General features: G+C 47.9%; 1 protein-coding gene across 1 annotated transcript; it reads left to right on the top strand.

Annotated features, from left to right (window-relative positions):
• Positions 1–24,641, top strand: EDEM1 (ER degradation enhancing alpha-mannosidase like protein 1). Its single transcript, XM_032458043.1, has 12 exons — positions 1–716; positions 5,985–6,057; positions 8,979–9,082; positions 10,303–10,474; positions 11,487–11,670; positions 13,071–13,245; positions 14,531–14,651; positions 15,116–15,286; positions 17,077–17,150; positions 18,021–18,117; positions 20,125–20,328; positions 21,043–24,641. The coding sequence occupies exons 1-12, from the start codon at positions 208–210 to the stop codon at positions 21,130–21,132; spliced, it is 1,974 nt and encodes a 657-aa protein (XP_032313934.1). The 5' UTR covers positions 1–207; the 3' UTR covers positions 21,133–24,641.
• The last annotated feature ends 3,199 nt before the right edge of the window (positions 24,642–27,840 follow it).

Below are 27,840 nucleotides of genomic sequence, written 5' to 3'. Positions count from 1 at the left end.
ATCCCGGCGACTTGGGCGGGCGAACGTGGGGCCTGGCTGGCCGGGCCCGAGGTGCCGTGGGTGGGGGACAATGGGCCAGTTCCTGGTGCGTCACGAGGGAGTTCCTTAAAGGGAAAGTGAGCGGGGCTACGGGGCGGACGTGGGTGCGGTGGTCGGCGGGGAAGGCCCCCCGCGCTTTAAAATAATGCCCGCGGCGCCCGCGCGACCATGCAATGGCGAGCGCTCGTCCTGGGGCTGGTGCTCCTCCGGCTTGGCCTCCACGGGGTGCTGTGGCTCGTCTTCGGGCTGGGGCCCAGCATGGGCTTCTACCAGCGCTTCCCGCTCAGCTTCGGCTTCCAGCGCCTGAGGGGCCTCGACGGCTCGGCGTCTCCCGCCTCGGGCCCTGCGGGCCGGTCCGGGGGGCCGTCGGGGCCGTCGTGGATGCAGCCGCCCGTCCCCGGGGCGGCGGCGGGGCGGCGACGGGCTCCGCGGCGGCCCGGGCCGGGCGTATGCGGCCCGGCCCACTGGGGCTACGTGCTGGGCGGCCGGGGCCGCGGCCCGGACGAGTACGAGAAGCGCTACAGCGGCGCCTTCCCGCCGAAGCTACGCGCCCAGATGCGCGACCTGGCGCGGGGCATGTTCGTCTTCGGCTACGACAACTACATGGCGCACGCCTTCCCCGAGGACGAGCTCAACCCCATCCACTGCCGCGGCCGAGGGCCCGACCGCGGGGACCCGTGAGTAGCCCGCGCGCCCCGCGCGCTTCCTTCTGTCCTCTGCGCCCCCCAGCCCCAGGGCTGCCAGGGCGCTTGGGGTCCTGGGGGCCTCTGCCGGCCCTTTGAGGTCCGCTGGGCCTGGGGGTGCGTGGAGGGGCCGGTGGCTGTCCTCTGTTTGGATTCTCCCGGAATCTCAGAATAACTGAACAGCTGTCAGCGCATCTCTTTCACAGATGAGGGAACTGAGACCCAGAGACCAGAGGGGACAGTGGCAGTACCGAGGGTGGCTTAGGGGGCCTTCGACTCCTATCTGCAGCCCCTTCTCCAGATAAACATAAAATCAAAATGATATCCCTTGTAAACGCAGCTCAAAGCAAGCCCGTATCTCCCCTTAGCTAGCCAACTTCCAACTTTTCTATATACAGGTAAAAAAATTCAGGAGTTGATCCCGGGACGGGACTTCTCGAGCCGTCCAGTGAGTCTGAGGCAGAGCTAGGGCTACACCTTTATCCTTCTTAACAGAGGCTGCTTCCTAGGCTGAGGGTGGTTAGGTTTGAGGAAGGCTGTCTGGCCCAGACGTGGGGCCCTGAGAACCCGGATGAGACTCCTTGCCCTGAAGGGCCTGTCCCATTAAATTCCTCGACTCTGGCGGCAGGGCTGTCAGAGAAGATCAGCCAGTCCCCTTCCACCAGCCTTGTTTGCAGAAGGTGAGCTTCAAGGGTCACTGTTGTTGACATCAGAGTCCAAGAGGACAGCATACCCAGCTAAGGACCTCCTAGCTGGAGGGAGCCGGTCGGTGTGCTTTGACAGGGACCCTGTTAGGCTGGATAGGTGACTCCCTTCCTCTGGGTCTCTCCTCTCAGGTGGGAGTGGAGGAACTGAGCTGCCACGATGCCTGCATTTTCCTCCACCTGGTGAAGAGCAGCAAAGTCCAGTCCCTAGGTTCTAAAAAGGAAGCCCGTACACCAAAGGGGCTGAAGAGTTTTAAAAATGGTCCGATAATCCACCAGTTCACGTCTTAAATTGCAGTTGGGAAGCATGATTTTTAGTGAAGCAACAGGCACATCCCAGGTTAACTTAAAAGGACTGGGCCTTCCTAAAATCGTAGGAAACCGATGAGTTATTTTTCTTGTTTCTCTGTATCAGGCTTTATACATATTAATGTATTTTCTGTCTCAAATTTTTTCGGGGGAGAATTTTTATTAAATTTTGAAAAGAATTACTGGGCCTTTCCAGATTGTAGGAAATTGAATTGTTTCACTTAACTAGTTTAACTATACCAGACTTTATACCCATATGTTTTCTTTTGAACTCAATCTTTTGAGGAAAAAAACATTAAAATTTTTTTTAAAAAAGCCTGAAATCCCACCAGTTATTTTTATTTTATCTTTCTTGCCAGCTCCTGCCCATATGCCTCCACATTCTTAACATAGTTGAAATCAAAATGTGTGTACATATTTTGGATCTTAATTGTGTTTCCTCACCCATGGTCATGGTATTTCAAGAAGGGAGGGAACACTTTGAGTAAGTGCCCTTCCTTCTCCCTCACCAACTTTTTCTCAGATTTCCTTTGATGGTGTAGACCTAAGAAAAACAGCTTAATAAGACTTGTGGTAACACTCACAATGGTCTGGAGAGTGAGTTGGCATTTTAAGGCTTTCCCTAATGAACCTTAAGAACCCTCTGGAAAATTGGAGCCCCTCTCCAGAAGGGTGAGGTGGCCTTGGTTAGCTTGCTAGTCCCCATAGTCGTTCCTGGCGGCACAGGCCTTTGCTTCAGAATGACGTCTGCTGGTGAGTGGTTTGGTTTGACTGTTCACTGACAGTCTGGGTAAGCTGAGGTCAGGTTGCTTTGGGACAGATCTGTTGCTGTTGGAAAGATGGCGTTAGAAACATTGAGGGGATGCCATGTGGGAAGGGCTGTGCCCAGAGGGTAAGAGTAAACCTTCTGGTGGGTAAACCTTGGTGTCTTTGAGGAGGTGAAGGAGCTCTGAGATTTTGGTGGCCCTGAGCATACCCTCACACTGGCCACTTAAAAAGCGTGGAAAGGTTTATTTTTCTTCAGCCTTTTCCTTTAACATAACTCCTCTCAGACTTTAGTATTTTCAAGGAAAGTTTAGAACCAGAGCTTTGTTACTGTGGCTCTGAAACAATAGGGCACATTTACATCCCCGAAATAATAACTGGTAATAAAAATCTTGCAGGTATTTATTTTAACCAAATGTATCCTCAAAATTGCTGTCAAGTGTATTCTAATGATTTATTTTAAAAAGTAGGGTAGCTGTTAGAATATTATGTAGAAAGTACAGGAACAAAATAGGAATGCTAAACATATGTGTCTTTCTTTTTAGTCACATTTACTTGAGGCTTACCTTGCCTGCTTTGTTTGACTGGAGGTAGAGTGAGGAGTATTTACATGAAGTAAATAAAACCTGAACCCTTTTTAAAAATAGTAGGTCTTTCTGTCCAGCTACGGGTCACTGTGCAAAGTCAGTTCCTCTCACATCCCCAGTTTGGGCTGGAGGATCCAAATTCAAAAGTTTCTCCAAGTCAATTTGGTTATTAAAATTTTGCAATCTCGTGAATAATAATGTTCGTTCAGGCCTTGGGCACATGACCCTTCTTTGCTTTCTCCTTAGCCACGCTGCTATTCAAACAAAAAAAGCAAATCTCAAATTAACAGATCAAACAGGTACTGGCCCCTAAATGGACTCATTCCTAGGCACGCCTAGTTGAAGGTGGCCTCCTCCGTCCTCCCCTTTCTTTCTGAAACCCTGGCCTCCTTCAGAGTCAGGCGCAGGTCTTTTTCCATGACGCCATTGAACTGTTTGAAGATGATTGTCTTTGATTTCCTCGGTTCTCCTTTTGGTTCCTTTCCTTGGAGCTGCTGTTCCACATTTTAACATCGTGTGCGAATTGGGTACTGCTGTGTGTTCACCTTCCTTTGCTTTGTCTTGTCTCCCCAGATTATCAATCCCTTGAACACAAGGACTGTTTCTTATGTTACCTCTGTGCCTATACAGTACCAGGTAGATTTCTGAGCAGCTGTTACAGGTTAAGTATATGTGGGATTTTTTTTTTCACACATACATTTAATTTTGAACATGTCTTATTAGCATTATGTTTGCTGCATAATCAAAAATTTTCCATCAAGACTGTAGATGTCTCCACCTTCTCTGTTTTGGAGTGATAAGAATCCTCAGGTCAGTCTGGCCATGGATCAAGGAGATCTACGCGGGCAAATCCAGTCTCACCTGCATAATTTGGGGCCATCAGGCCAAGAGGGTTTTATGGAGTCTACTTTTTCCTTCCTTCCCCTCCCCATTTTTCTTTTTTCTATTTTGGCATATTTTTGAAAGAGTATATAACAATTATCTGGTAGCAAAGAATTAAAAGTGTTTTCACAAACACCTTAAATCTTGAGTGGCTCTGTCTGACCGAGTGAAGAGAAGGAACCACGACAGTTATTACAGATACGCTTTTTCCTGCGGCATCTCTTGTAATTGTTCATTGTTAGTAACTGCTTGGACATTCTGTTGAGAAGTATTTTAAAACCGGATCCATTTTAATTGTAGCCCCAAAGGAAAAGCACAATAAAACATAGGAAGGAGGGCAGTGACCCACATTAGTCACCCCTTCCAGGGGCCAGTGCAGGTGGAGGTAAATACGTAAGCCCAGCAGAAGGTTCCTGAGTTGGCTGAATTGCGCATGAGGATCTCCCGGTCTGCTTTGACGCTCTCCTGCAACTCTCAACACTCCTCCTCTCCTCTCTGGCTGGCACTACCCTTGAAGTGCTTATTTTAACCCACAGCTCTTACCTTTAGAGGACCTTCTGCAATCGTATAAATGTGTTTAGGGAGAGTCGATGCCAAGAAGAAGCAGGTACAGGCTTGCAGCTGTGTGCTGCGCTGGCTTCCTGGCTTGTGGGAGACCAGATAGCCCTGGTTCCTATACAGCCCTTCTGCACAGCTTGTTCCAAACAATGAATCTAAAGTTTTGCTATACATTCTTTGTCCTCGTTTAAGTGGCATAACCAGCATACAGCAAAGGCTCAGGTAAAGTCAGGAGTGAAACGTTGGAGCTGTTTATGCCTGCTTCACGTAGGGCCCATTTCCCCCGCCTGAGCGCCTAGGAGGCCTTTCAGAGAGCAGAGCAAGACGTGAAGAACACGGGAGAGGCCGCCCACAGGGAAGGGTGGCAGGGCCCAGCAGAGAGACCCAGGGAGTATGTGAAGTGGTCCTGGGGTTTGAGGGAAGACATCATAATATTGGCAAGTCCATTGCTGAAGATTAAACTAGGGCTCTGTCACTGTGGTCTTTCATTAAACGTAATCTCTAAACGGTTATCCTCTTTCTTTCCTTACTTGCATCTTTTTCATTTCTCATCTTTGAAATCTTTTCAAGCCCCTGCAGTTGCTTTCTGGATCTATGGGAATGGGATGGGATAGAACCGAGCTGCCTAGAACCTGTCACACTGTACTGTATTTCTGTCACGGCTTCTCCCATCCCTGCCTTTCCCAGCCGTGTTAGTGTCATCTTTGTCGTTCCTAATGTTATAAAGAACTGTCATTGGCCCTCATTGCAGTCCTGAGGTTCGTGTCTTGGGATTGTTTCAAAATGGGAAATTGGTGTTGATTATGGGTAGGGGGTGTGTGGCAGAAACATTAATGCAGTTCCTGTTAGAAGCAGTCCTGCTTTGGTGCGTGGTACAAGCCATCTCCTCCTGAGAATTGATGAAGGTAGTGGGAGTTCTCTGGGGGAGAGATTAGTGAAGAAATGTTATAAAGAAGTTGATCTGTTCCCCCAGACAATGGACAGATGAGTGATACTGAGACTGAAAGTGAGGTCTTTATTTGCTTCTTTTTGTGTGTAATCTGCTGGAGTCTCTGATTTCTGTATTAAAGTCTTATTTGCAGGTCATATGACAAGACCTCTCCTTTTTCATTCCTGATGATTTCCAAATCAGAGCTTTTTGAAGCTGGACTGAGAGATCATTTGCAATGATAAAACTGTATCTCAGAGAGGGCAACAACTCTTGTTCCCCGTCTTCTGACGCTCTGTTCCGTGCTCTTTCCACCACGGTGTAAGTGTGTGTGTCTCTGCTGTTCTGTGACACTATAGAAACTGTCACCTGTGCAGTAGAAGGACCATTGCTGTCCTGATCCACCCACAGCAGTCCCTGAGTAAATAACAGTTTCCAGCAATTTTAGTTTCTGATGAGTGTTTAGTTTTATTGTCTTCTTTCTCTTTTAAAGTACCTTTGTTTAATTCAGATTTTATTTCTTTTTCAGTTCAAATCTGAACATCAATGATGTCCTAGGGAATTACTCATTGACTCTTGTTGATGCGTTGGATACACTTGCAGTAAGTGTTCAGCCTTATTATTAATTTTTTTTAACTAATTAAGATAAGATATTTTGGAGTTAATTACCCTTCATTTCCCTCAGGGATGAGAATTCCAGGAAACCTGGTACTCAAACTGTATTCATAGCTCTGATTGCTGTTGTTTATTTTAATGAGCTTAATGCTGAGAGCCAGAAAAGCACTGAAGGTTAGATGAGGGGGAGGTGATTACCCTTAAAAAAAATGGAGAAGAAAGTAGGATTGTTTTGGGGAAAACTTTTTCTCCCAGTTTCCCACTCTTTTGTTCCTTGAAGGAACCAGTTTACAATTACTGGAGTTACGATTTCAGAAGTCAAAGACGAGATCTCGGGATCTCAAGATCTTCAGGGGACAGGATCCCCTGAAATGCTACCCAGCTCCTGGCTCCCCAAGAGTGAGTCTCAGCCCTGGCCCCAGCCCCTGTGCAGAGCCTTTCTCTCTAAACACGCCACTTTAGTTTGCTTTCCCTGTTTTGAGGACACTATACCCTGTGGGCTTGGGCTCCCAGCTCGGGGGCTGCCTGCACCTCCTCATCCCTTGGTTTCCCTTGAGGGAACTGGAGGCCTTTGCACAGCCTTGCAGACGGCACCGCGGCCCGGTACTTACTATCTTTGTGCGCTGCGCCTGCATCACCACCTTCTGCTGCAGAACACAGCAGGGGACTGTATTTCATCCTAGCGTTCACAAATTTCCCATGTAAACATGATTTTACTACCTCTTTGCTCCACTTAGTTGTCCAGCAAGCCTTTACCATTGGAAAATTCTTACTGTGGTCGATTCTGGATCCTGCATTTGAACTTAGAAAGAGTTTAAAGCTGTCAGGAGTTGGGTAATGCTCGCTAAGTTTGCATTACAGCTGGCCAGAATCTTGCTACTTGTAGAATTACGGGAACTGGGGCAGAGCTTGAGAGGTCGTGCTCCATCCTCCTAGGCTCACGGTCTGTTGGGAAACCCGGGGTTTCACTCTGCCAGGCTGAAGCTGCGGAGCCATTGAGTCGCCCAATATCTCCTTCTGAAGTTGTTGCCGCTCCATCTCAGCCCCCTGCCATCACTCATCTAACTGTGCCCGGACAAGTATGTTCATCCTCATTAGAGTTAACTTGTTGAATTATCCCAGAGGCAGACTCAGCCTGCAAGTCCTGCTTCAAAAAAAGTCCCAAGACTCATATATGGCTTACGAAAGCCCACCTTTTCTCCCCGAGCTCTCGCTTTTTGCCTCATTGTGTCTTTCTATCCCCCTGCCATGCGCATTAAGTACAGAGACATCATCTCTATTACTCAGCTCACTCTCTCCACACCTACTGGTGTCTGAAACATAGTAGGAGTGCAAATATGTGTTAAGAAAATGCATTTCTACCAACCTGGCATCCCCCAGTCCAGATTCTTAGGGTATGCTCCCTGAAAGAATTCCGTCCTCAAATGAACTTGAAAAATTCTCTAAGTCTGTCCCTCTGTTGGAGAGCTGCAGTGCCCACCAGCATTTTAAAGACTCTGAGAAGGCCTCTAGTGAAGAAACCTATTTAACCCCAATGTCCAGTCCAGCTTTTCTTGATGCCGAATGAATGAATTCATAGCCTTGTTACTCTGTTACTCTGTTCTGTGGCTCAAATGGTAAGTTACAACACGTAATCGAGAGTCGTCGGCTTCCTTCGCCACCCTCTGCGTGATCTGAGATCATGTCAGCATCTGCAGCTGCTCACAGATATTGCTGCTGCTGAACATCTGTAAGGAAACAAGCCAGCCTCTGTGGTTTTCATTGTAGAATATCCGGTCTTTAACGCACACTTCAGGCTTATTTTTCAGGTGTTACTTCTGTTGAGGTTTTCCTTTCCTTTTGCTAACATTTTAAACGAACTGTAACAGATGTACTTTGGAAACCATCCGTCTCTAGCAATCCCTCCACCATTTGATGCAACTTGCAGCATGATTGCATAATCCTTTAAAAAGAAAGAACTGAAAGCCAGAAAAGAAATGTCTGTACTTGCCCTGCATGTTACAGCAGAATAACAGTGAGGGGCGGGGCAGGGAAGGAAAACAGATGCGCTAGACCAATACATACTAGGAAATAAGACATACTGGAAGTAGTGTCTGAATGAAGTTACTTGTTCTTCCTTGTTTTTCTGCGTATGTCCTTATGATGTCATTTTGGTCTCAGGATTGTTCTAAAATTTTGAACAGCATGAAAGCATTTCAATTCAAGTTCATCTGTAAAATTGTATGCCCCTTTGGCACTTCATGTAAGAGAGGGAAGCTTGGAATAATGCCATATCCACACACCCAGAACAGGAATCCTAATTCTCAATCACTTTTTAAAAAGGATGGAGAGCTGGTTATGTGTATGTTTTGTTTGAATTGCATGTCACTGGCTTTACGCTCTGCTCCAAAAGATAATACCACTCTTTCTCAGAGCGTTCAGACGTCTGGATAACAAGCAACAAGTCAGTGACCCAGATGTTGCAGTTTCCCGGGAGCCAAGCACCCCAGCTGTCGAATTATTTGAGGAGCAGAGGGAAAGTTATGTTTTCTGTTTCTTCAGTTTTTGGATTTATTTTTTCCCCATTTCAGGAACTGCAGGCACCATATGTCCTGCATGCTAAATGTCAGTCTGAAGTTTGGGGGAGAGAGGAGTGGGTCACCGAGGGTGCTCATTGCTCGTGATTTTATGAGGAGTGACTGTCACAGTTTTGCCATTCAGAGGTAGGATTCTTGAGTTGGTGGAAATGGGCTTGCCGTCTGTCCCAGAAAATATCCTGGGACAACTGCTTTTGTACCTTGAGTGGTTCTGCTCCCACGAGTAGGAAACCAGACGCACAGACGTTTAAATGAAGTGGCCCGTCTCCTGACATCATCTCCTTCAGTTTCATTTCAGGCTGTTGTAATGGTTTCTGTTCCTCTTTTTAAAGATAATGGGAAATTCGTCCGAGTTCCAGAAAGCTGTCAAGTTAGTGATTGACACAGTTTCATTTGACAAAGATTCCACCGTCCAAGTGTTTGAGGCCACAATAAGGTAAAATAGTCCATAGAACGGATTGAAGGCTGCTTCTGTGTGTGCGTAAGGGGGAAAATTCTTGCGAGGGGCCACCAGCCACAAGGTGCAGACCTGCTGGCCTGGTGTCCCCTTTTCATCTGCTTTTGGATTTGTGAAAACTGAAACAATTGACATTTCAAAGCAATTACATTTGGGACTGAATAGAAAGACACACTTAGGCTTTAATGAAGGTTTAAGACTGAGTCCCTTTAAAGGAATTTTTCATGATTTCTCTTTGTGTCTAGTCTCATTTCCTTCACTCTGTCCTGGGAAAACCCCTGCGTGTTTCTGATGACATTGGTTTCCCATCTCACCCCCGCACCCCACCCCCACCCCCCGACATGAGACCCCTGCGGACCATTTGGGTCTGTCTGCGCCATGTGTGTCTTTCTTGCTCTCCCCTGCCCCAGTGTACTGGGCCCGTGTTTTATATCTTGCCTTCTTAGTTTAATATATTGTGACTATTTTCCTATTCCATTTAAACTTTCTGAAAACTGTATTACTGCATAACATTCCAGATGGAACATTTATTTGAAATTGAAGTTAGGAAAGCATTTGTTCTGAAAAATGTCACAGTCCACTCCACATCACCGGAGTGGGACGTGGATTCATGACTGCTGGGGAAGGGAGGTCTAAGCTGGCGGCCCCTCCCTCTGAGTGGGCCATTTTCTCCCCGTCTCCTCCTCTTCCTCACCTCGACTCTTGACCAGAAGTTGGAGAGCTTCACGTTGCTCGGCCACCAGAATTACAGAAGTTGGTCAATATTTGCTGTCTTGCCCCTTTCTGTTTCTCATATGGCTACGTTTTTTCCCCAAGCGAGAGAAATCAAGAGTAGTTTGTTAATGCTGAAGGGTGACACTTATTCTGAGAGTGATCAGGGTCCTCCCCTGTGATGAGATGATGCAGATCACCAGGCATAGTTATATTGAAGTGGGATTATTCCCAGGAGCCTCGGATGAGTGGTTTGCTGTCTCCCTTTCAGTAATGTGGTTAGTTAAGAATTGATCATTTACCATTAGGGCTGGAAAGGACTTCAGGGGGTCATGAAGTCCAGTTCCTCTGATTTCAGGCAGTTCCAAGTCCATAAGGAACTGAAGCCTTTTTCCGCTCTGTTCAGAATGGTTCTGTCATTCTGAGCTGGATTGTGCACATTTCCAACTGGCATGATTTTATTACTTTTTTGTTCTTCCTGTCATTAGGGTCCTGGGAAGCCTTCTTTCTGCCCACAGAATAATTACTGACTCCAAGCAGCCCTTTGGTGACATGACGATTAAGGATTATGATAATGAGCTGTTGCACATGGCTCATGACCTGGCCGTGCGGCTCCTCCCTGCCTTTGAAAACACCAAGACCGGGATCCCCTACCCTCGGGTAGGTAGACCGCGCTGATGGCTCGCCACCTTGCTGAGTTAAAACTCTTTGCTGATGAATTTATTTGCAGGGAGGAGTGGGGCTGATGTGGAAGAGGAAAGCCATGTCCTTGTGAGAATTTGGCCCTAAATAGGATGTAAAGAGTTTTTAATGCATTCAGCGTTTACTGAGCACCTACTGTGTGCCAGGCATCCAGTGACATATGTGACGTATTCCCTCCCCTTGAGAAGGTTGTGTTCCTGTGCTCAGTGTTCTTAAGTCCACTGGCGTGTGGGATTTGTATCCCCTGCTACGAAACAGTGGGGAACTTGTCTTTGTTTCTGACCTGGGTCCATCTCCCCAGGGACTCCACCTGTGCCCTGTGGGGGCTCAGCGACTCCTTTGAACGTTTCACGTAGATCTTTCATGTAAAGCCTGCACAGGCCAGCAAGTTAGCTGCTGGTTCACATGTAGGGTCCGGTATGAGAGCCTATCTTTGTGGCATCTGATGTGCTGAGGCCAGAACTCCTCTGGGAACTGAGTCAGGCTCTAGGTAACCAGTGGAACCAGACCACACAGCCTCCAGGATGAAGGAGGCGGTCATGTTCTCGCCGTGTGCCCTTTGCCTCCCAGTCTGAGTCCTGTGTGTGTTCGCTGAGAGCAGGAATGCGTTCACAGTGGCTCACTTAGCATGTCCAGCTGATTCCGCAGCTTACCTGTGTCCTGGTGCCCAGCCTGGTGCTGGGTAACCACGAAGAAAACCTGCTGGGAAGAGGTGGATTAGCACATAGCATTGCCATGATTCCCCCAGGACTCGCTCGTATTAATAACACTGGGCTCTGGTGTTGCTGTTGTCTTGTTTGTGTCTTTTAAACTTAACCCGCATTCCTCTCAGATGTAAAGGGAGGGAGGCGGTGACTCAGGCCACAGCGAGCTTGGCTCATTAGTGGAGTGCGGTGGCTGCGGCCCACCCTTCCAGCCCTGCGGGGGCCTTGAGTTTTGCCACAGAGCCTTTGTCTCTTCCTGTCCCCAGGTGAATCTAAAGACAGGCGTTCCTCCCGACAGCAATAATGAGACGTGCACGGCCGGAGCTGGCTCCCTCCTGGTGGAATTTGGGATTCTGAGCCGACTGCTGGGGGATTCTACGTTTGAGTGGGTGGCCAGGCGAGCAGTGAAAGCTCTTTGGAACCTGCGGAGCAACGACACAGGACTGTTAGGTGTGGGGCACCTGTCAGGCCCTTGGGACTGCATCCATCGCCCCCTTCCTCTTCTCTGGGGCCCTCCCTCCTCTCCACCCCTCTTTCTTGTACCGTTGACTCTGAAAATTAACAACTCAGAGAGAAAGGCCCTCAGCATCTGCTGTGTCTAATTTCTTTGTGCCTTTTTGCTTAGAGTGAGGCTGTAAGGTTCGATGGGGCAGCATGATGTTTTTGCTGTTTGCAGCTCCCTTCTGATTTGAATCCCTTGGCATTTTCCACTTGAAAATCATTGTTAATGAGAATGCTATGAAAAGCTGCCTAAGAGGCAGGCTGTACTGCTTCAGTGTGAGGTTCACATCATAGGAATTTAGAGTTACTGGTAGAGTGGCTTTCTCCTAAAAAATTTTGGCCCGTGGTGGTAGGTTCAAAGCTCTGGTTATACCTGTATTAGGTGGGTTTTTTTCTCGTTTTTCCTTGAGATTTTTGGCCAAGATGTTATTAAAAAATTATTACGGAAAATTTCAAACACATAGAAGTAGGAGAAAGTGTAACGAATAATGAACCCCTGTGCATTCATCATTTATCTTCAGTAATTATCAGTATTTTGCTAACTCAAGATACAATTTGTGATAGGTTGTTGCCTCCTGTAACTGTTTGTCTTATGTTGAGAAGTATTTTCTTCTTGTCATTGAGAAGGAACCGGATTGATGGTCCTGGAGCTATAGTGTCATTGCAAGAAGTAATTTTTGATTATTCCTGAAGTTCTTAAATTTATTTGTGAATTTCATGTATTTAACAACTGTGCAGATAAAAAAGTTGTCCAGATTGTCAGCCCATCATCAAATGATTGACCAGTGTCACCCCAAATTGTCAACTCAAAAATTTCCCATGAGCCCTTTCAGCCTGGCATGGGCCGCTGTTATGCACTGACATGATAATATAAATATTTTTATTTTGCCTTACATTTGGCAAGTCATTCAGGTGTTTTCAAGTTGGTAGCTTGTTTTCATTGTTACTGTTTTTAAAATCTACGTGATAGTCTGTTAACTCTTCTAATATTGGACATTTGGATTATTGGGGTTTTTTTTACTCTTTTACAAATAATGTAAATTATATAATTTATAATTCTCTAATGAACAACTCTCTTTTAGGCTTTTGAAAAATGCATTTTCAATCTGGAAAAGCAAAATAACAAACCTGTTTTCCTTTACACGAAGTGTTTTCCCCATTTTTGTGTCAGTGGTTAAACACTGTATATGCAGAGAGCTCTCCTGGCCATCCCTGCTCCTGGTAGGGCTGATAAAGGAGTGAGGGCCACGCATTCATCCCCTGTTTCCTGCAAGGGGCTGAGGGGCAGTGGGGCTGAGGTGGGAGCCTCCCCTACCTGGGTACCCTGACGGTCTCTGCTTATTTCACAGGTAACGTCGTGAACATTCAGACGGGCCGGTGGGTTGGAAAGCAGAGCGGCTTGGGTGCCGGGCTGGACTCTTTCTACGAATACCTCCTGAAATCTTATATTCTCTTCGGAGAAAAAGAAGACCTAGAAATGTTTAATGCTGCATATCAAAGTATTCAGAACTACTTAAGAAGAGGGTATGTCTCCCCAGCATCGCTTTTACTGCCCTGTGAAGCAGAGAGAATGCATTCTGAGATGATCATGCTTTTCTCAGCCTAAATTCACAGGGTCTCTTCCTGCCTCCGAGTTGCCTGTCGTTTGGGGGTGAAGAGGTGTGTTAGCTATCTGCTGCTGCAAAATCAATTACCCTGAAGCCCAGTGGCTTGAAACAACAGATGTTATCGCATCCGGTTTCTGAGGGTCAGGAAGCTTGGAGCAGCTGGGCTGGTCCTGGGGACCCCTTCCAGGTTTCAGTCCCTCACTGGCTGTGGCTGGAGGTCTCAGTTCCTTGCCCCATGGGCCTCCTTGTAGGAAAGCTCCTGGCAGCCGGCTTCCCCAGAATGAGTGATCTGAGAGAAAGAGAAAGTGCAGAATGGAAGCCACGTGCTTTCGTGCGCTCGTCTCAGCACGATGCCCCCCCCCCCACTTCTGCGGACAGCTGCTGGTTGCACAGACCGAGCCTGACGTGATGTGGGAGGGGACCCACCAGGGTGCGGCAGTCAGGAGGCAGGGATCATGGGGGGCCACCTGGAGACTGGCTGCCACAGGTGACAAGCAGCAAGTGACGGCAAGAAGAGAGGTGCCTTCCGAAGCTGCAGCGGCTTCCCCCCCTGATGTCGCCTCTCTCTCCCCGGGCCTTCCCTGTGTACTTGGGTATATTACACGGCCCTTGCAGGTGACAGCTACTGAGTTGGCTACAGGGTGGGATTTTCTTGGACTCATTTCCCCCCGACTATTGTAGGAACCACTCGTGCAAGTGCTGCGTTTTAGTAGGAGGCAGACAAGCTGGAGTTCAGCCCTTTTGGCTTTTTAAAGCCCTGAACCAAATTGAGTAGTGATCCCTGAGCGTCTTGCTCTGATGTGTTCCTCCAGGCCCATGGTGTAGGGCTTTATTAGAGAAGAGACTCTTTTGCAGAAATAACCAGGCTTCCCCACTCAGGTCACACCCCACCCAAGCTAAATGCCAGATTACATGGAAGTATTCTCAAACCTGAATGTCAAAGTGCTTTCTGCAAAGTGCAATGAAATCCTGATGCGTTACCACTGCTGAGTTTAGAACTTTTATTCTGTGGTGGGTGTCATCTGATGCCAGAGTCTCATATCAACAAGTAGAGGCAGTCCCTCTCCAAAGGTTTAAAGAACGTGTTAGGAGAAAAGGTTAATGTTGATTCCATTTAAGTGAAACCACCCGGGGCTGCTGCAGGGGCACGGCTGGAGCTGTTTCTGTTTCTCCTGCTTTGGCCCCTTTGCCTGGACCCGCAGCCGGGAAGCCTGTAACGAGGGAGAGGGGGACCCGCCGCTCTACGTCAATGTGAACATGTTCAGTGGGCAGCTCATGAACACGTGGATCGACTCTCTCCAGGCCTTCTTCCCCGGACTGCAGGTACTTCACACAGTAGTGTTTGCTAAGAAAATGCCATTATTGGAAAGCTTTTTTTTTCTCTTTCTTTCCTTTTTATGATATCAGAACATTCTCTGACTCCTTCAGATTTGGGATGTTAATAGCACAATGTGTCTCCATTGTTTGGAAATTACTCCATAGTACATAAGTGCAAAGCCATGCTTGGAAAGTAACGGTGTGTGGTTTTCCGATGACCCGTCTCTCAGTTCTCTGTCTGTTCATGAGTACAATTAACCTCTCGTCCCATGCAGTTCATGTGAATTTGGCATTGATGGCCAGATTGGGGGGAGGGGGCATCTGCCCGGGTTGCTGCTTTTGGGTGGGTTTTGTCTCCACGCGCATAGGTCAGGTAACCAGTGGGTAGAGGTGGGGCGTCCGGGGCCTTGCTACCACCTCCGGCCACTCTGAGACGTGCCTTAGTCTGGTGGCCTGCGTCTGCTCCTCAGGTTCTGATAGGAGACGTGGAGGATGCCATCTGCCTGCATGCCTTCTACTATGCCATCTGGAAGCGCTATGGGGCCCTCCCTGAGAGGTTCAACTGGCAGCTGCAGGCCCCCGACGTGCTCTTCTACCCGCTAAGACCAGAGCTGGTGGAGTCTACGTATCTCCTCTACCAGGTACTGGAGGTTGTTAAACAGTGGTTCGGATTGAAATGCCGGAAAGTCCTGTAGCAGCTGGCTCATCGCGATCACTTGCTGACTGGTGTAGAATTGTGTTGTTTCTCAGTAACTCTGTTGGACTTACATTCGGTCCATGGTCTTGTTAGTGTTTAGTGCGAGCGCTCGTTCCACAGGGCAGAGAAGGTGTCAGCGGTCACGTGCGTGTTTAGCCTGCACTCTGCAAGGTTGAAACACCCTGTTTTTCCGGCTTGTTTTTCACATTTTAAACCATTTAGGAGGATGGTTTGGTACTCACTGTTTTCCGAATTTATTTGACCGAAGAACTCTTTTCTGGGATGCGTTTCAGTGCTCCTGTACTATGGAACCCTGGTGTATGTAAATTATTCAGACAAAAAAAATTCTTTTTCTTAATTGCAAAGGGAATCATCTGGGATTCATCCGAATGTCTATTTTTGTTTAATCTTAAAAAAAAAAATACAGTGTTCATCTTTGGTGAAATTACTTGAGTGCCAGAGGAAATGTCACTTTGACTGTGGAAAGTCTTCTCCTCCATGGGTTAAGGCAGATATGCGTACTTGTGTGCACACCATACGTGTACATGCACCGAGAGCTGTCCGCCGTTCGCAGACACAGCAGCCTGAGCTGCTCACTGCCCGCGGGGCCGGCCGGCCGTGCCGTTCAGTAGACCTGGAACGAACACGTGTAGTGGGCAAGCTCTCACCAGGAGGTCTCGTTGTTATGAGCTCCAGTAGTAGGATCAGTACTTTGGTTTATTCAGTATTTTTTTTTATACCAAATCCTTGCCATTTGCTTCTGATAAGGGAGAAATCCTATGAAACTGGTCACTGACCTCATGTGTGAAGAGAGACCCTCTCGGGAGCGGGAAGAGAGCCCCTGGGTTTGCCTCTGAACTCAGCGCAGAGCCAGGCCACTCACACCCCGAGGGCGGCATGCCGGTGCTGTCTGAGTTCTTTCTTTGGGTTTATGCCCCTTTATTTCTGTCACTGCTTCTTTGCTATTTGAGCTTCCACCTCACGCTGACTATTTTCTTAGAATCTGGAGAAATCCTTGGCTTTCCAGCCTTGCCTTCTGAAGCCGCTCCCTGCGCTCTCTTAGTGCAGAGACAGCTAACCTCATGGTCGTTTTTCTTTCGCTGCTGCAGGTTGGCCCTGAGCATGAATTACAGCTCATCCCCAACTTTCAAACTATTTTGGGGGTAAAAGTCTCATCATCCCAGAGTTTTTCTTCCCCTAATGAAACCATCTGATTTGTGAGCATGTGCAGAAGAGGAGGCAGCCCAGGGACTGAGCTCGTGGGCGATGGGGTGATGAGAGCGAGTGCATGGAGGCGGCTTCCTGTACCCGGGGAGGCAGCTTGCTACCGAGCCCGCCCTCACCGTGCTCCAGGCCGGGTGGGGCCAAGCCCTGTCCCTGTGCCTGCAGCTCATATTCTAGAGAGCTCTGAGGCAAGAGGGAGACTGGGTTTGGGACTGTCCATGAGGCATCGTTTCATTTCTGACCCTGATGGGGCTCAGGAGAGACAAAGGCAGCAGCTCGCTCTTCCCTGGAGCAGATCTTCTCAGCCCCGTTAAAGTCCACCAGACTGGGGTGCGCTTTGACGTGGCCCAACAGAACACCCGAGTCCTAACACTCGTGACCCCTTCAAGGCGAAGGCAGCTGGCGATGTGTCTTCCTTTGGCCAGTGACTCCCTCGTTGGGAAATGCCTGCGGTCACCCGGCACGCCTCCCAGGCCCTCGCTGGGTCACTTCCTCTTGTGTTCTCTCTAGGCAACCAAGAATCCCTTCTACCTCCACGTGGGAATGGACATTCTGCAGAGTCTGGAAAAGTACACAAAAGTCAAGTTAGTTTTCTAAATTCCTTACTTTTTCTGTTGGCCACTTTTGATTTGTTTTGTGTTGTTCTGGGAAAATGTTATCTATTTTGCATTTTAATTTCTAGAATAGGTCATTAATGTTAATTCTGTAGGGAAATTGCTTACTTTTTGTGTAGTGGAACCTGTCCATTATAGTGGGAATTTAAAAAAAAAACTTTATTCCTGTAAGGTTCCAGCAGACTGTATGAGTTCTTTTAAAGCTAATGGTTTTCCTTATTATACAGATGAGAAGTTACACACTGAAAAGTGTAGGGAGTATAGGAAATGCAGAGGTAGAATGTTACCATCATAATCTCCACGTGCAGAGATAACCATAAGCAGCATTTAAGTATACAGTCTTACACTCCTTTTTTACATATATATATAAAATGTATGTGTGTATATATATATGAAAAAAACTCAGTATTTTGATTTTGTGACCTGCTTTTTTCACCTAGCAGTAATACCATAAGTATTTTCTTACAAAATACTGTTTTAGACTGTCTGTATGATAAGTCAGTCTACAAGTGTTGGGACATAAGATTTAAATCAGTCCCTTTGATGTTACCAGTCATCTTCTTGGTGTCCTGTTAAGCTTTTAGCAAACACTCTCTCCCGCTCCCAAGCCCCCACCCACTTCCCCTACAAATAACCTGATGATTAGGCAGCCAAGCCACTTTCTTAATGAACTTGCAGACAGCATAGGCTACAAAGGATTGCGCTTAAACCGTACACAGTTTGTTTTTCATGGGGTGTTTGGTAACTTGATTATTCTGTTAACAGACGACTTCTGCTTCTTCAGTCAGTGAGCAGGTGGGAGGGAGCAGAGGTGGGACTAACTGGAAGATTGTTTTGTAGGTGTGGGTACGCTACGCTGCATCACGTCATCGACAAATCCAAAGAGGACCGGATGGAGAGCTTCTTTCTCAGTGAGACCTGTAAATACTTGTATCTGGTATGTGTGCTGTAAGGGAAACCCAAGAAGTGTTTGGTCCCGCTGAAAGCAGACACCCCTTCTGCCTCCCACGTACCACCCGTCACTGGGCGCTGCTCCGCGCTGGGCGTTGTGCTGGCCCGGGGACGCAGCACTGTCAGAGCAAAAGCACGTCGCTGTCTCCCGCTGTGGTTTCTAGCCTCGTGGAGGAGGTGTTGTCAAGTAAACAAACAGACACATTTAGGATTACCAGTCCTGTGGAGTTACCAGAGGCCCCGCCTCAGGGTGGCGGCTGGAAGGCTTCTCTGAGGCAGAGAGCAGTGTCTGCGGCTCTCACTTCCCTTGACGTGTGTGCCCTTGGCTGAGACCTGCCGCCCAGTGGCTCTCTGTCCATACACACGTCCTAACGTGTCTGGAGAGAGACTGACTTTTTGGACCTGGAAGAAACTGTAGGGATCATCCAGCCAGTGTTCATTCTTCCCTTCGTGAGAACTGGCATCTCCGAGCGAGGTGACTTGCCTGGGTTCTCGGGGTGACTCCAGGCAGAGCCGAGGCCAAAGACCCGGTCCCGACTCCTTGTCCAGTGCTATTTCCACTTCAGTGCTCTGCCACGGGCACGTGTGGTGTCTGTCCCAGTGCCATGTCCTCCCCTCTCTTACTGTCCAGTGTGGCGACACAAAAACAGATACTTTCTCAAGGTACAAAGGGTCAGGATATGGGCTGAGAGCCAAAGATAGCCATCAGCAGTGATAGAAGAGGGAAGATATAGCTCAGTGGAAGAGTGTGTGCTAAGCAGTCCCCAGGACCTCCACTAAAAGAAAAAAAAAACCTACCTAATTACCTATTACCACCCCCACCTTCCACCGCCAAAAAAAAAAGAAATCTTAAGAGCAATAGTGATAGGTTGTTTTATCTAGTTCATTGGTTCCCAAGCCCGGGGGCAGCTGGTTCAGAATCACCCTGTCAAGATTATAGCCACGTTGAATCAGGATCTTTAGAAGCAGGCTCAGGAATCTGTAGTTTTGATTAGTGGTTCAAATGATTCTGTACGAAGGTAGGTTTTGGAAGCACCGGTCCAGTCCTTTACGATGATGCGGCTGGTGGCGTCACTCCTGACAGCAGGCAGCAGAGGTGGCGTGCCCGCCAGCTGTCCCGGGGCCTCGCCAGTGAGGGGCCGCAGACCTGCTGCCGGATCCCATGCTGTGCCGAGGGCTCCCCCACCGCGTGCCGGTCAGGGCGGCTGGGGCCGGCCACCGAGAGCCTGCGGGCATCCCGTCCACAGCTGTTGTCTGGGATGTTCCCGGGGCAAGTTCTGGAGTGAAAGAATGAGACCCCAGGTGTTCCGGGGGAAGAACTCAGGGTCCGGGGCGGAGTCGGGGGTGTCTGGGGAGGGGGTAGTGGCGGGGAACCTGGGCCAACACTCTTCTCCCGATAGCTGTGTAAACACAGACAAGCTGCTCTGAGTTTTTCCCCATCTGTAACATACTTGCGGTGGTTGTGAAGTCTCTTCCACCCCTAAGGGTTCTGTTTCTGAGTTCTGCCTCTTTCGTCGTTGACTGAACCCCTGCCTTCTCCCCACACTGGCTTGTCCCTATGGGTTAGGTGTTCTTTCCCGGTGTCCCCTCCCCTCCTTCACCCCCTGCACAGTCCTCTGTCGAAGAAAAGGGCTGCCTTGGGTGCCCTCGGCCCCTTTCCTTCCAGCATTTCACAGCTTAGGGCCTGGTGTGTGCGAGGTGGTGGGTAGCTCTGGAACTCCAGCACTGGAACTCTCGGGAGCGCGTGGGGCGTCTACCCAGGGCTATTACTGACTGGTGGCGCTTGGGTCTTGGCCCCCGGCTTTCTGCAACTCTAGGTCAGGGTGGGGTCAGGGAAGTTCAGTCATCAATTTAAGCAACAGGTTTATCCTGCCCCACAGCCTGGGGGGGGGGCCTGAGAGCCGAGCTGACTCTTCTCCTTGAGTGGTCTGGGAGGACGCACCCCTGTGAGTTAGTTCCAATTGTATGTTTTTTTCTTTTTCTTTTCCACTAGCTCTTCGATGAGGAGAATCCGGTACACAAATCTGGAACCAGATACATGTTTACAACTGAGGGGCACATTGTATCCGTAGATGAGCATCTCCGGGAATCACCCTGGAAGGAGTTCTTTTCAGAAGAGGGAGGGCAGGACCAAGTGGGAAAGTCAGAGCACCGGCCTAAACCTCACGAGCTCAGAGTCATCAACTCCAGCTCCAACGTAAGTCGCTTTCTCCAGGGGTGGTTTGCCTGTGGGGAAAAGACTGCCAATCACGTTGTCACCCGGGTTCCTGACGGAAAAGTCACGGCACACTCAGGCTGGGCAGTTTGAGACGGTTTTCAGTGAGAGGCTGTGTCTGTAGGCGCCGTCAGGGTGTAAGGAAACCGTGGGGGCAGTGGCCCATTGTCACTCCTGGCTGAAGTGGCCAGCGGAGAGAGTGGTCACGGGAACACAGCCTCTGGGGCCAGGGCGGCGTGGAGGAAGATGGAGAGTGGACCCGGAAGAGCCACAGGATCACCCACCAGCTGGAGAGGGAAGAAGGACGGTCATCACTCATGATGACCTTTAGTGAGATGCAGGAAGCACCGGCTTCCTTCAGAGCGGGGCTCCACGCGCATGCCTACGTTATCCCCGTAAGCAGTGGGGAAGGTTAGGGAACAGAAATCCAGGAGCCTCTCGTAGCAGCCCCAGGTAGCTGTATTGATTTGCATCAAACAGGGTGGTTTGGACGTGCGGAGGGGGACGTGGGCACTGCGTCAGGTGACGAGTCAGGCCGCAGTATCTCACAGTGGATGCCATCGCTCTGCTCGGAAGAAGCCTCAGTTTCCGAGTCCTGCCACCTACCCCCAGATGAGGTCATCCAGTCCCATCTCCTGAGGAATTAACACATGGGTTTTTAATTCAAAATTCAAATTGTCCCTCCTTTTTCCTAAGTGCAATCGCGTTCCTGACGAGAGGAGATACTCTCTGCCCTTAAAGAGCATCTACATGCGCCAGATCGACCAGATGGTCGGCTTGATCTGATCTGCGCTCTCCTGTGTGGCCTCATCTGAAGTGGACCTGATCCAGCGGAACCCAGGCCTGGCGGAGACCCGGGCCAAAGCAGGAGAGGATGGGAGTCTGGGTGTCCATGACGGCGTAGGGAATTCTCTCCAGCTCCTCACCCACAGCTAGTGGGTTCTTGCACACTTAAGTGTTTCTCTTCTGTTCAATAAAGTGCCCAGGTTGTCTTAAGGATATAGCTTGAAGTGAGAAGGTAGATGGAAGTTGGCTTCTTACGCTGTGCTGATGTCACGAAGCCCTGCGGCTGGGCTGTCTCTGGCGGGATCTTCAGAGCTTCCGTCTGTGGATCCATCGGGTGTTGCGTGTGCGGGCCCTCGCCGCAAAAGCAGCGTGGCTGCCTCTCCGTCAGAGGCTCACAGAAGGGCCTAGGTCCACCTGACCTCCCTGTTCATTGCGTTTCATCATCCTCTCTCTCTGTCTCTGTCTCTCTCTCTCTCTGGATAGCTAGGCTCTCCCAGTCACCGCCCATGATTGTCGATCCAGTGGGGGAACAGTCAGCCACTTACTCATTTTCGCTACAGGTAATCGTCACAGTGTTACAAACGATTTGCTTACGAGTAACAGCCGTATCGGAACTGTAACAGTCACTCTCTTCAGTTGTCAGGCCATGATTCAGGAACTTAACAGGTGGATCTTCTGGATGCCGCTTTATGGTTCTGGTGGACCTCCCTGAGGAACGCCCATAGTTCCAGAACCAGGTGCCTTTTAGGGAGAGAAAAGTACCTACGACTGTCTGAGCTTCCAGCTGTCTTACATTTACTAACCAAGGGTTCTCGATTCTGACCATGTTCGGGTTAGAATTCTGTTTTGTTTGTTTCCTCTGTCTAGTGCCAACTAGCTAAGTCAGGGAGAAAGAAATGTCAGGTGACTTTCTGGTCTCCTTGAGCCGTTGCTCTGTGTAACATAGGCTTCAGATTAGTGCCTTCTACTATTTTGGTTTGGGCCACTGGATGTCACAGCTGCTGCTATGATTTTAACAGGCTTGTTTTTTATTACTACCTAGTGGGACCACAGTGAAAGGGGGGTGGGAATGGGTATCAATTAGGAAGATTCTGGAAATTTCTTGGCCAGTCCTTGTCTTTCAACCTGATATTTTAAGCAAGTATATATATAAGGAAGAAGTTGTGCCAAAACTCCTTTCTTTCTTGTTATTATTTCCTTAGCCAGAACAGAACTTTGTCTCCTTGAACTTGACTGAGTGCTCATAGAAGGCAGGGCTGGGTTTGAGCCCCTCTCCCGGCTTCCCTGTGACATCAGAGGTTGAGCTGAATCTCAGTAGAAAGGGCAGGCGGTCTAATAAAAACCCCCACCTTCACCTGTAGCGTTGCCGTCGCTACTGGCAGATTTCAGATGATTTTGTTATAGTCTTTTGAAAGGAGGAAGGGAGTGCTGCGTAAGCCATTGTGTTTTCAATCAAAGAGGAGTTTTATTTCTTCTTGAAAATTTGTGTTATTGATTTTTAAATATAGTCTACTTCTTTGAGGTTTTTAGGAAAAGGATTTTCAGTAATAAATGTCACCTCTGTCTTAAATATTTACTATGCAAATTGCTTTAAAGTTAAAAAAAAATCAAATGCTTCCATTTTATGTTTTTCATTTCAGAAACATTCTGTTTATCAACCTTGTCTAGTCTACTGAAGAGAGAATTTTGAGAATATTATATATGTTTTAAGTGTTTTCATTGACTCACTAAAGCCAAAAGGTCCCATTTTAAACACACACACACACACACACACACACACACACACACACACACACACGTGCGAGTGCCCTGTATCTTTTCTCTGAGGTGGGACTGTATGGAAGTGAGCCATTTGGGAGAGTGGGGCACCTCAGGGAAGAAAGCGGGCCCTCCGTGCATCTGTTTTTCTTTCTTCGTTCCCTGCCTCAGTTTCCCGCTCACACTCCAACATCCCCTCCCCTCTGGGCTCGGGCGCCCCATCCCCCACACACTCTGGAACAGGGATCCGGGCCTGAGTGCTGCAGAGGCCCCTCGGGCACAGGCTGAGGTGAGACGTGTTCTGTATCAAGTCCCAGAGCCTCAACTTCCAGGCACTGGACTTGTACCAGTTGTGAGTCCCAAGGTGAGCGGCTCACTTAATCCTGGTGGTTGAGCTTCCAGACCACCCGGTCTAGAGTTGGATGCTTTGTAATCAGTGATTTGTGCAACTAGGTGCCAGAATGCTATCTTGTGCTAGTCAAAGAGAAGGTTCTTTGAGCCACATTAAAAACTGGCTTCCTTTTTGAAGATCAGAAAGTCAACAACTATAATGTATTCTGCAGAGTGTTGTCTGTTCCTTCTGTTCTTTGTTGTGAGATATCAGGGAGGGGAGGGCAGAGGAGAGGAGTGTTGGGGCGGTGCCCTTGCTCAGTGATTTGCCCTGGGAACACCCTGGTTCTGAACAGTGTCGTCCTTTGGAACAGCTGTGAGCCTGCACCATCCTCGCATCCCCACGTGTATCTAGTGTCTAGCCTCTGCTTTGGTTGACACAATGAAAATGGTTTTGCAAAACCTTCGTGGAAAGCTAGTTTATAGTTAGGCTTGGTAGAGTCTAAATCTCCCGCCACAAGGTTCTAAACCATTACAGGGCAGGCTTCGCTAGCTGAGATGGTGTGACTGAGGAACTCCATTTCCCAGAGGTGTAGGTGGCAGAGGACGTGTTGGCGAGCTCTCTGGTTGTGCTGGCCTTTGTGAAAAACCAGCTTCCATTTTTCACATCTTTCCTTCAGAACTTTCAAATCTGCCACAACTTGCTCTGGGCACCTGAACCGCTGGGTTCTGAGGCTGTCCTGGGTCACGGGGCGTGCACACGGTCTTCTGTGTATTTTGTGCCAGGTCGGTGCCTTTGCAGGTGAAAATAGCCCGTAGCTCCCTGGCAGGTAAGCGTGGTTGTGCAGTCTGGGGGTCTCAGCTTGATAAGCCCCTTTCCTTCCCCTCTGCCCCCCACCAAAGAAAAAGACCCCACTTAGCTATTTTCTTAGCTCAGTTTACTGAATGATTGCAAACTGTAATCCTTCGCTTCGGATTTTATAGACATTCCTTTTTTCCAGAGGTCATTCTCTTTGGCTGTTTTCAAATTCAGTGCTGTGTAACAGGTCGGGCTGGATGATTGCCCTAGCCCCAGAGCAGCTGAGCAGGGACCTTAGGGAAAAAAAAATCTTGATCTCTCTTTCCTTTTCCATTCCCAGACATCCAGCTCCTCCTTTAGTGCCTCTTCCCTGCAGGGCAGGGACCTTGTGAGAGTGAGGAGGTGGGGCTGCTGGGCTGTGTGTCCCCAGGTGTTACAGGGCTCAGGGTTATGTTTCCACTTGAATTTGGTTGTGAATCTGGCGAAAATGTAAAGTACCTGTGGACCTTCCTGATCTAATACCCCCCCTTCCCTCTTCCTGAAAGGCAGAGAAATAATATTTTTAAAGGTATTTTGTTTTAGTTTTAAATAGCAAAACACAGGCTACATTTTTATTTATTATGCACAAGAAAGATAAATCTGTTTTTACAAAGAAAAAAAATCTAGAGTTGAAAACTCTGGGAAAACCTATTGAAATTTACAAGTGCTTCTCTCTGTCATGTGCAATATGCTTTGCAAGTATAGATGATATTTTATGTTTAATCTGTAAATAAGAAATGTATTTAAATTAAAAGGGAGCTTTTTGTAAAAGGACCAAATGTTCTTTTATAAATGTACTAAGAAGTATCTTGCTTTTTGAAATTTATTCTGATTTTTATGAGTAATTTTTATTAAAAGATTCTTTTTTTTTTGAGTTGTCACTTTGTTTCTCCTTTCTGTGCTCACATATACACACTATGTACAAGACAGACAAGGGAAACTATAAAACTGGATGAATGAAGTCTTTATTTTGCTTTCTTACAGCTAAGCCCACTCCATTTTTGCCTGACACACTTTCACTTCACCCTCCTTCCTGTACGAGTCAGAGCCACTTTTAATGACCTTTGTCCCATCTCTACCCTCCTCTCCACATCCAGTGCTCCCAGGCACTAACTCGTTCTGCATACTCGTTGCCATTTATCCGAATCTTTAGAGTCTGGAAGCAGTTCTCCGTGTTTCCTTAAGCAAGGCAATTCCTTTCTCCTAACCTCTCATGTGTTAAGATGGGTAAAGGCACCATGTGGTCGATAAGAGATGCTCTGGTCCAACGGAAGCACGAGCCAGGACGGTTTTAGAGGGACAGCTCTGCGCCTACCCCCACCTGAGTCATGATGGGATCTTGAAGGAGACTGCTGATTCTGCCCCTGTGGCATCCTGGCTTCCCAGCTCTGTGTCATCGCAATTTTGATGGGCCTTATAAAAACTGTGAATTGCAACAGAGCAAAGGGCAGTCTCGAGATTGGAAGCACCTGCTGATCTCAGAACACGCGCCCTCGTTAGGCAGGGTGCGTGTGTGTGTGTGAAGTCCCGTGGGTTTTTCGTCCTCCTGATGAGTCCGAGCAGGCCCAGTGCGGCAGGGGGAAGAGCTGCGGAGCCCAGAGCCGTCGGTGAGCTGCGGACGGAGTGGACTGGAGCATGCCGTGTGGACGCTGGTGGGGAGCGTCGGAGTGAGGTAGGGGCTCTGGATCCACCCTGCTGGGGGTTCGTCCCGGCTCTACCGCTGATGAGCTTTGTGCCAAGGTACACGACTTACACCCTCTCCTTGGGCTCGGTTTTCCCACCCACTACAGGGGATGCTGCCAGTCTGTGTGGGGAGGGTGGGTTGAGCGGATTGACGTGTGTAAAGTGCTTAGAACGGCGCCTGGCACTTGGCAGGCTCTGCATGTGTTTCTCACGATCAGGGCCACGTCGGATTTGATACTCGGAACAAGCCGTACGGTCTTTAAACGGGCTCCGATGGGGGGTAAGAACTGGGACTGGCCCGGAGAGACCTGGGCCAGAACCTTTCACCCCAGCTCAGAATAATCTGTGTGCCTGTGTGGCAGGGGATGTGGGAGGAAGGCAGTCAGGCCACTCTGGGGGTCGGCACTGCCTCCACCCAACTTTGAAGAGCTTGGTCCTCAAACAGCCACCTTTCCAGGGCAGGGATTTCTTGCCTCATGGGGGACATTGAGGAAGCTCTGTTCTGAGAGGAGCAGGGCTGGGGTGGGGGGCAGCTTCAGTACCAGCTAATCAAAGCCTTGGAGACAACTGCCTGCTTATCTGAAAAGCTTCACACCTGCTTAGCGAGAGGACCATTGCTGGAAAACCCATCTGGGCCACCCTAAATTGATTTTTTTCATAAATAGGGACATTTTAAAACAACACTGAACGTTACTCTTAAATGTATCAAAATCTAAAAACCATTGCAATTTGTTGCCTACCGTCATCTACTTAAAAGTACATTCAAATAAGTTCTTTATTCCTTTTCCATCACAAAATAGTATCCTGATTTAATATATTTCAGCCCTTTAAAGTCTTGCTGTCCACCCAAACTGCCACAGAAATAGATGTATATAGTTTGACAGATAGAAGGTTTAACAAGTTTTCCATGATCGTAAAGCTCTACGTATTAAAAACTTCCTTCAGGATTGGGCTAACATTACAGTTAGTATATAAACAGTAGAAATGTGTATGCTGATATTTAAAAGGCAAAATTTTGTTGGAAAGCTTTCATTTTATTAAATAACAGTTTTTTTCTCTCTCTAATTGAATTGTATATACTTGGTTGAACTCTTATTGCCAGAATGAGATGGATTTCAGTATCAATTATCATCATGTTTTTCATTTTTATAGATGTAACCTCATTCACGTAAATAAGTGGATAGGAATACAAAGTCTTTATAGATATTACATATAAATATCTGTAGATGTACCTTAATTCTTTGACCTTCTGAGAAATATGCCTAAAATTACCCAATAATTTATGATCAGAACTTATTTTTACGAATCCATTTGCTGACAAATTAATTGGGCTCTCTATTTTGTTGCAAGCAAAGAATTAGAGACCACTGATTTGCAAAAGGATTTGTTGTTCAGTTATTAGAGTCTTTCACTTTTGCAATTTCTGGTATATATTCCAGAAAGGCCTTTCAAGATTTATCAAATGATTGTTCATTGTACCTGTTATTTTTCAATTTAGAAGTACCTTGTGTAACCCGAAATATTCAGAAAGTGCTGGGAAATTTAAAAAATGTAATTAATTGAAATATCTCTGATAATACATTTTAAAAAATACTTACCTTTCTCTTATGACCTCCCTTAAATATGTTTGCATCAAAACCTTGGAGCTGTAGACTTAACTCATTCAATTTAGAAAACATATTCATCATTTAACCTAATTGGCAAAGCTGGCCCTTGTTTTCAAGCCAATTGGTCCTATCAGGCTTATTTGCTAAGCAGAAAAGTCTGACTTCATTGTTCAGTCCTAATAAATGTGGTAATGCATGTCCCATGATAGCCATCTCCCTTCTGAGTTCTGGGACAGAGAGAAGTTGGCAGGAAGTTGGAGGCAAACTCTGGTGAGAGGCATTGTTTGCCAATAAGAGAGGAAGGGAAAAGGCAGGCTGATACATGAAAAATATTCCACATGGGCCCTTGGGTGCCCCAGAATAAAAACACACCGCGGCTGTGCACCCAGAGTGGTGAGATTCTGGGTTTGTGAGGGGCGCGCCGTCTGGTTAAGTAGAAGAGGAGATTGTAGGGGATGAGAACTGGCAGATCAGAGGTCCGGTCTCAAGCCG

Source organism: Camelus ferus, chromosome 17 (genome assembly GCF_009834535.1).
Source record: "Camelus ferus isolate YT-003-E chromosome 17, BCGSAC_Cfer_1.0, whole genome shotgun sequence".
In the NCBI taxonomy this organism is placed as follows: Eukaryota; Metazoa; Chordata; class Mammalia; order Artiodactyla; family Camelidae; genus Camelus; species Camelus ferus.
This window is presented reverse-complemented; position numbering and strand designations above follow the sequence as displayed.

Excerpts from the sequence above, each read along its gene's own strand:
- EDEM1 (XM_032458043.1), top strand. The coding sequence starts at position 208 with ATGCAATGGCGAGCGCTCGTCCTGGGGCTGGTGCTCCTCCGGCTTGGC. Across the intron at positions 717-5,984 it reads GGGCCCGACCGCGGGGACCC|TTCAAATCTGAACATCAATG; the intron begins GTGAGTAGCCCG and ends TTTCTTTTTCAG. Across the intron at positions 11,671-13,070 it reads CAACGACACAGGACTGTTAG|GTAACGTCGTGAACATTCAG; the intron begins GTGTGGGGCACC and ends CTTATTTCACAG.